This window comes from Mustela nigripes, chromosome 5 (assembly GCF_022355385.1).
Source record: "Mustela nigripes isolate SB6536 chromosome 5, MUSNIG.SB6536, whole genome shotgun sequence".
Lineage (NCBI taxonomy): Eukaryota > Metazoa > Chordata > Mammalia > Carnivora > Mustelidae > Mustela > Mustela nigripes.
In genome coordinates, this window is record NC_081561.1 from 3,487,322 (window position 1) to 3,495,752 (window position 8,431).

At 51.9% G+C, this 8,431-nt stretch overlaps 1 protein-coding gene across 1 annotated transcript; it reads right to left on the reverse strand.

Annotated features, from left to right (window-relative positions):
• Positions 1 to 3,273: 3,273 nt before the first annotated feature.
• On the reverse strand, positions 3,274 to 6,433 carry LOC132017568 (tubulin beta-2B chain). The gene is made up of 4 exons (XM_059399353.1): positions 6,288 to 6,433; positions 5,350 to 5,458; positions 4,948 to 5,058; positions 3,274 to 4,591 (listed from the first exon to the last, which is right to left on the reverse strand). The coding sequence occupies exons 1-4, from the start codon at positions 6,342 to 6,344 to the stop codon at positions 3,531 to 3,533; spliced, it is 1,338 nt and encodes a 445-aa protein (XP_059255336.1). The 5' UTR covers positions 6,345 to 6,433; the 3' UTR covers positions 3,274 to 3,530.
• Positions 6,434 to 8,431: the final 1,998 nt, after the last annotated feature.

Below are 8,431 nucleotides of genomic sequence, written 5' to 3' on the forward strand. Positions count from 1 at the left end.
ACCTTAAGAAAAACATGATGAGGGGCACCTGGGTGGCTCAGTGGGTTAAGCCTCTGCCTTTGGTTCAGGTCATGATCCCAGGGTACTGGGATCGAGCCCCGCATGGGGCTCTCTGCTTAGCAGGGGGCCTGCTTCCTCCTCTCTTTCTTCCTGCCTCTCTGCCTACCTGTGATCTCTGTCTGTCAAATAAATAAATAAAATCTTAAAAAAAGAAAAGAAAATCATGATGAAAGGGGCGCCTGGGTGGTTCACTCAGTTAAATGTCTGGCTCCTGATTTCAGCTCAGGTTATGATCTTAAGATTGAGAGATGGAGCCCCGTATTGGGTTTTGCACTTCGGGGGAATCATGGGATTCTCTCTTCCTCTCCCTCTGCCCTTCCTACACCCCAGCATGTGCACTCTCTCTCTCTCTAAAAACCAAACCAAACCAAACTAAAAAACATGAGGAATAGGATGGATAGGCAAAAGGCCTCTAAGAAACAAAGGTATGAATCAGCTTTGAGGTACACTTAAAAAAGCATGACTACACAATAGAAGATCTCTTAAATAATGGGAAGAAATCGGCATTAGAGTAAATGTCAAATAGCTTTGTCTAGTATATGTCACATCTTAACTAAAATGGGGATGTGTAAAGGGTGGCACTCCAAAGTGTTATTTCTTACTCATTACTTTCTTACTCATTTTCACAATAACCATGCCCCAGAGGACTATCTTGCAATCAGGATTACATTAGGATATTGTATATATGGTATTTTTAGAACCAGGAAATTCAGCATAGTCTGTCAAACAGTGACCCCACTAGAAACAAAAGCCTTCAGCACTTCATCTCTGCCCAACCCATCCAGGGATGTTGAGCTACAGACCGAGGGACATCTTTGGGCTTTTTTTTTTTTTTTTTTGGAAGCCAGGGAATTTCTCTTTCCTTTCAAGTGGCCTTGTATGTAACAGGACCTGAGAGAGGCAGCTGTAGAGAAAAGAATGCTAAGTCCGTGATCTGATTTGTACGGAAAAAATTAAGTGATCTTAGACAAGACTCTGAGCCTCAACCTCTTTCCTTACAAAGTAAGGAGGTCAAACCAGATGACCTCTTAAGGTTGCTTTTGGTTCAAATTTCTATTAATCTAGCAACCTTGTGATGAAACAGGAAATCTAACGTAGTCTAAGATCATCTCTGAGTCTGGTGTAGAGGTGCAGGCAAAAATTTGGAACATATGTTACTGTTCCTTCTAGACTCTTGGGAGGACCTTAAGGCAACTCCAGCTCCTCCTCCCTCATTTTAATCTTCGGATTTTTATCACATCCCAATACCTGCTATAATTTGGATGCTATGTTGGCCTCAAAGTGAATATCCTCCTGGTGGTACATCGGGGAGTGATAGAACATTTCCTTTGTAAAGGGTTGAAAACACACACACACACACAAACACACACACACACCCCACCATCCCCACCCCCTGCCCACCACCACCACCATGACCATGACCATCACTCCAAATTCCATCACACAATGGTAATGTAACAAAGAAAATTAAGAGTTTCCAAAAGAATCTTTGAATCTAAGTGTTAGTCCGCATTTTCTTGTTTTTTGAACTGTTTTTCTAAGTATGCATCTCAAGTCGTCTTGTATAACTGTGCTTTGAAAGCTTTGCCTCGGAGCATCTGCTTGACAGGTCAGTCTGGCACCTGCTGTTTTAATCACGCTGAAGTGAGGCTCTAGCCGTGTGCACACGTGCGTATGCTGACAGGCTAGCAGGCTGGCCTGCCGGCTGCCTGCCTGTCCCCCTCTCACAAGGTGGGAAAGAGAAGCAGGATACTTACAGTATGCCAAGGAGCACCTGGCAGCAATCCCTGCCTTCTCCGAAGTAACCGATCATGAGTCTGACAGGTTGTGGGGAATGCATGGCCAAGGATCCAGGGGGCCCTGGCAGCTGACCCAGTATTCAGGGCATTTAAAACCAATGTTACCCTTCAATTAAGTTGTTGGAAGCTTTACATCAGCTCAGCATGAATGGTACCAGCCAGTTCACTGTTGAATATAGAAAATTGAAGAAGTCACTGACTCTGATCCATTTGACCCTACTCGTTACTAGGTCTAGTTTTTATAATAGCCAATACTTGTAAACTGCTGCTCTTTTCCATTTTGGAGGCCATTTTAACATTATGTAGATACTGTTCACACTTTTCCTTGGAACCCTCTTCATACATTCTTCAGCCTCTTTAATGTGGAAATCCCTTATCTAAACCTCATTTTTCCGCTTCCTCTTTCTTTTAAAAAACATTGATGCAGTAGAACCAACTAGAATGAAATAAATATAGGGTCAGATTTAGAGTAATATTTTTTCCTAATTTTGCATTTGTCTAAACATTAGAAAAATCCAAAGCCTACATTTTTTTTATCCTATAGGGGTATGTAAATAAATGTACATTTGTTTATAACTTAACACTCCACTTCTGCTTCCCAGATGAGAAACTGACTCACCCTATCTAAGACAAAACATGGTGCAATGGGGGCAGAAAATCTCCACAGAGAAATTTGCAGGCTAGCTGGTTTCATATACACAATGATATATGCACAAAATTATTCACTGGGGCACTATAAAAAAAAAAAAGCATAGACAACCTACATGGCCATTGGTAGGGAACTAGTGAAATAAAGTATGGCAAGATTACATAATGGGTACTGTGGGAAGCTCTGTATTTTAAACATACTTCAGTGAAGGAAAGAGGCAGCACAACAGTGTTACTATCATCATAAGATGTGTGAAGAGAGGAAAAAAGGGAATAACCTACATCCATTTGCAGATAAATGGAACATTTCTGCAAGGATGCTGAAGAGACAACAGTGGGAAGAATGGTCCCCTCCAGGGAGGAAAACTTGTAGGAAGGAGGAAGACACTTCCTTTCCACTCTCTATGCTTAAGAGTTGTGTGCTGTATGCAAGTAGTAACTATTCAAAAAAAAAAATTCTTAAGAAGTAAAGATATAGAAGGATTTCTAAACAAATTATACTTAGTCTGCTTTCAAGGAGGCGTCCTTTCGACTAATAAAATATTTAAGGGTATTTACAGATTTGCACGGATGTCACATCTTATATTGGGTATGACTGTGGTTGGTTTGGTTTTCCCAGAGCGACAGAGTAAATTCATTTGAACTTTTACCTATCCCTCCCCTTTTCTAGAGGAAGAATTTAATATGATGTATTCTGAAAGTTAACAGGCAAAACCATAACAAAGAAGCCAAAAAGGAGAAGAAGGAGACAGAAGAGAGGACACCGTTAGGACACAAACGTTTATGTGATTTTAGCCATTACAACAGTAGTTCAGAAATATCTCAAATGTTACATTGATGTCATCAATATTACAAAAAGAAAAAAAAAATGACAGGCAACAGTGAAGAGCACCAGAGAACCAGCGCACACACCTAGAGAAGACCATGCTTCTTTCCTTCAACTGCCAAGAGATTTTCACCACTAAGCCCCCCTCCCCCGTGCTTTCCTTCTGGACTTTCCCTAACCTGCTTTCCTTTGTGACTTTAGGCCTCGTCCTCGCCCTCCTCCTCCTCGAACTCCCCCTGTTCATCGGCCGTGGCGTCCTGGTACTGCTGGTACTCGGACACCAGGTCGTTCATGTTGCTCTCGGCCTCGGTGAACTCCATCTCATCCATGCCCTCGCCCGTGTACCAGTGCAGGAAGGCCTTGCGCCGGAACATGGCCGTGAACTGCTCCGAGATGCGCTTGAACAGCTCCTGGATGGCCGTGCTGTTGCCGATGAAGGTGGCCGACATCTTGAGGCCGCGCGGCGGGATGTCGCACACGGCCGTCTTCACGTTGTTGGGGATCCACTCGACGAAGTAGCTGCTGTTCTTGTTCTGCACGTTGAGCATCTGCTCGTCCACCTCCTTCATGGACATGCGGCCGCGGAAGATGGCGGCCACGGTCAGGTAGCGGCCGTGGCGCGGGTCGCAGGCGGCCATCATGTTCTTGGAGTCGAACATCTGCTGCGTGAGCTCGGGCACCGTGAGCGCGCGGTACTGCTGGCTGCCCCGGCTGGTCAGGGGGGCGAAGCCGGGCATGAAGAAGTGCAGGCGCGGGAAGGGCACCATGTTCACGGCCAGCTTGCGCAGGTCGGCGTTCAGCTGGCCCGGGAAGCGCAGGCAGGTGGTGACGCCGCTCATGGTGGCCGACACCAGGTGGTTGAGGTCTCCGTACGTGGGGGTGGTCAGTTTCAGGGTGCGGAAGCAGATGTCATACAGGGCCTCGTTGTCGATGCAGTAGGTCTCATCCGTGTTCTCCACCAGCTGGTGCACGGACAGGGTGGCGTTGTAGGGCTCGACCACCGTGTCGGACACCTTGGGCGAGGGCATGACGCTGAAGGTGTTCATGATGCGGTCTGGGTACTCCTCCCGGATCTTGCTGATGAGCAGCGTGCCCATCCCGGACCCCGTGCCGCCCCCCAGCGAGTGGGTCAGCTGGAAGCCCTGCAGACAGTCACAGCTCTCTGACTCCTTCCTCACCACGTCCAGGACCGAGTCCACCAGTTCGGCTCCCTCTGTGTAGTGACCCTTTGCCCAGTTGTTTCCTGCACCACTCTGGCCTGCCAGAGGGAGAGACTTAGTAAGTCACTGATGACTGGATTAAATTCTTTTTTACCTTAAACCCCTTAATATAGATCAATGACTCAGTGTTCAGATAAGATTATCTCACATTACCACCAAAATGGTCAGACATTAAAATATTTGGTTAGAGATGTAATTATAAACAAGGGAGGCCAGAAATACCTGGCAATTAAAGGTTGAAAGGTAAATTTATTTTAGATTATATTAAGACTGAATGGGCCCACAAGGGGATGTTCTTCATACAGTACTCTCCCTCAGGCGGCCATACACCTCCACCCTGAGCTGTACTGTGTCAGATGAGCCTCCCATGCCATCAGCCATGTCAGTCACTCACCAAACACGAAGTTGTCTGGCCTGAAGATCTGGCCGAATGGCCCAGACCTGACGGAGTCCATGGTGCCCGGCTCCAGGTCCACCAGGATGGCCCGGGGTACATACTTGTTACCTGGAGGGAACAGAGCTAGACTTAAATGTGCAAGCAGAGAGTTCTAAAGAGAAAGCCTTTTTTCCCTTTTCGCAGGCACTACTGTTGTCCCCAAACAAAGAAGGACACAGAACCTATCACATTCTCAAAGGCCTTGGTTGTGAAAGCCTCCCTGAAATGCTCCAGAGAAACAGTGGGAATCCTAAATCCGCTGGTCCACCCTCCCCTGGGGCCACACTCCTGGAGTAAGTCCTGGGGAAAGGAGAGTAAAAAATTGAAATGGGGGGGGGGGCGTGCTGGAAAGGCAATTACCAGTGGCTTCATTGTAGTACACATTGATTCTCTCCAGCTGCAAATCACTGTCTCCATGGTAACTGCCAGTGGGGTCGATTCCATGCTCATCACTGATGACCTCCCAAAACTAAGACACAGAAAAAGTTTGCATTTAGCCATGCCCAGCCCTCAAAGGGTCTCACAATAAAAAGCCCCCGACTCAGTTCCCAAAACCCCAGCTTTCAGGCAGCGTGACCGGGCTCAGCCCTAAGGCTTGTATTGTGCAGGGTCAGAAAGTTGAAATTGGGCGTTTCCCTGGCGAACAGCTGCCGGCGGCAGGAGGCGGGGGTCCCTTCGGGTGGCGGTGGGCGGGGAGGGTTAGAGCCGCAAGCCGAGGGCTCGCAAGCCGAGGAGTTTCGCGTTCAGAGTCGCAGCTGCGGGCGGCGGCGGGAGGCGGGCGCGCAGGGACTCCAGGCGGCGCAGAGGGGGTGGGCTGGGGAGCAGGGAAAGGAGGGAACGGAAGGAGGGTGGTTTGAGATTCAAAGCACGTCCAGAGACCTCAAGACAATCGCTCTTCTCCCCTCCCCCACAGCTCGACTGCGGGTCTAGCGGATAAAACCATTTCTACCCGCGTCCGGGCCCCTCCTGTAAACCCGCGCGCAAAACCTCGCGGACACACCCGCGCCTTCTGCAGGCGAGCTTGCCTGGCCAAGGGAGGAGTAGGGGATAAGCGGGCGCTGAGGAGTGGCCGGGATTCCAAATGAGTTACAGCAAAAATGAAAGCGAGGTTCCTCCCCCCAACCCCCACCAAGTCGCCTCCGAGCCCACGCCCCACACGGCCGCACAAAGCTGCCGGGAAGGTCTGTGCCTGGGGAGCCCCGGGCCGGCTCAGGTCGAGGCTCTCGCGGAGGAACTCCGAGGGCCTTCAGGCCGGCGCACCCCACCCCTCTGGACCCCTCCCCTCCCGGCGCGCCCACCTTGGCGCCGATCTGGTTGCCGCACTGGCCCGCCTGGATGTGCACGATCTCACGCATGGTGCTTGCTAGCTTCTTCGGGCTCTTGTCGGCGTCTGGTCAGTCTGTCCCGTCCTCTCTTTAACACCCACTGTGGGGTCACCGGCAACGCGCTCGGGAACCTACTGGCTGAGAGCGCTGGCCCAGAGGACTCAGCCTTTTATGCTAGGAGGGTGGGGCGGCCCGCGTAGGCCGCGCCCCCAGCCGGAGCCCCCCAGTCCTCTTCGCGCTAGAGCTCTTCAGGCCCGGCTGACGTAATGCTCTGAGCCCCAAGGACCATCCTGGGGGCTGGACATTGGGCCCGCAGCCAATCAGCACAGACTTGCGGACCGGGTGAGGAGTGGGGGTTTGGGGTAGTAGGGTGGAGGCGTGGGCATTGTCTAGGACTTGGGGCAGGGGGAGGTGAAAGAGGTGGGAACTGAGAATTGGGGGTAGGTGAAGGAACTGAGGGTGGGAGGGTGGCGAAGCGAGGGCGACCCCTGTGGCAGGCCGGTGAGGGGTGGGGAGAGCTGGCACTGGATGGGGTGAGCAGGGACTGGAGCAGGTGGAGAGGCCCTCAGGTGCGCTGTGCTCCCGGTGCTGGCAGGTGGAAGGGTAGAGGGTGGCGTACGTTGCACTGCCAGCGCTGACTGAGACGCCTCCTAGGCCAATGGCCGGAAATCCCTAAGCTACCTCTTTCCCCGGCCCTAGAAGCCAAAGACTGTCCAGCCGCCGAACGCTGGTCACACAGAGCCTTGGACGAGCCCAGGAGAAAATTGTGTGTGATCAGGCTGTGGGGTCTGAAGAGCCGTGACCCTGGACCCCCAAATCCCAGGAGCCCCGGGGGACCTTCGTCCTGCCCCCAGCATCCGCCTGCTCTCCGTTTTGTCTCTGTCAAGGGCTTGCTCCCTCTCACTGCGGTTGCTGCATCCAGGGGTGGGGCAACCTCCGCATCCCCTCCAGCCCCATCCGACTCTGTCCAAGAGTCCCCAGCTTCCTGGCTGGTACCAAAGACCCCGCCACCTCTCGGGCTGGCTTTTGTTTCTTGGGAGTGGATGGGGTGGGTGTGGCTGTCCGCTCAAGGGTACAGTCCAGCGGTCAGAACGAGGGTGGGGTCCGGGGGGCGGGGCTGCGGCAGAACAAAGGGCTCACAAATGTATGGGATAACTCCCACAGCCGAGTTTTTAAAAATCACACCCCCGTCGCTCTCCCTCTCTGGGTTTCGTTCATCTATTGTCCCGTAGGGAAATGGGTTCCGCGGGTGATCATCGCCCACTACACCGCTAACACTCTTATCGTTCATCAGGTGCCGGACCCTGAGGCGGCCACGAGGTCCCCAACCTTCGTGCTGTTGGTGGGGATGAGGGACACGCCTAAAAACTGCGGCACAGCGAGGAAGCAGCCACCCGAGACCCTGACGCGCACAGAGCGCGTGCGCAGTCTCCGAGCACTGACACTTTCAAATCCGCAGTTTCCAGGTGGTCGAAGGAGATGATTGATCTCTTTGTTACTTTTCGTGTGTATGTATGTGGGGGCTGGGGAGAGGGTGCTCGTGCTCATCCTGCTTGCGTTCAAGGGTAGGAGAGGAAAGGGTAGCTGAAATGTCCGCTACTGACCTGGAACCTGGCCCCTGCAATTCTATGGGTGAAGCGCCCCTCCCCCTCTGAACTCGGGACGGGTCGTCGGCGAGGTGACGTGACCCCTTTTCATCCTCTGGCGAAAGGGCCGAATGACTCGGGTTCCCGTGGCGGAGAGGAGACTGCAGCTGTTGAGTGAGACCCTCCCACAACTATCAGCAAGCTGTCACCGCCTTTCTCTCCCGCTGGGAGGTGGAAGGGGGGCTTTCAACTCAATTCCAGTGCACAAAGAGAAACCGGGAGAACAAAAGCCCAGCCTCCCCAAACACCCATGGCGCCCAGACTGAACCTTCGGGACAGAATTCCCCAGACGCCGCTTCCCTTCTTGGGGTTAGGATGGGTTGGGCGAGAGGCAGAGGAGCAGAAGAGCCTCCCACATGCCCCATTTAAGGGTTCCAAGGACCTAGAACCCCGAGTTTCTAACTCAGCTCCTACAGACGCAGAAGCGTCGAGGGTGAACGATTCCCAAGGTCCCACGACAAGTTAAAAACA

What these genes read in the sequence shown, in the direction of transcription:
- LOC132017568 (XM_059399353.1), bottom strand. Translation starts at nt 6,344, where the DNA reads ATGCGTGAGATCGTGCACATCCAGGCGGGCCAGTGCGGCAACCAGATC. An exon ending in GTACTACAATGAAGCCACTG is followed by an intron (nt 5,059 to 5,349) that starts GTAATTGCCTTT and finishes TGTTCCCTCCAG; the next exon opens with GTAACAAGTATGTACCCCGG. An exon ending in GCCAGACAACTTCGTGTTTG is followed by an intron (nt 4,592 to 4,947) that starts GTGAGTGACTGA and finishes TCCCTCTGGCAG; the next exon opens with GCCAGAGTGGTGCAGGAAAC.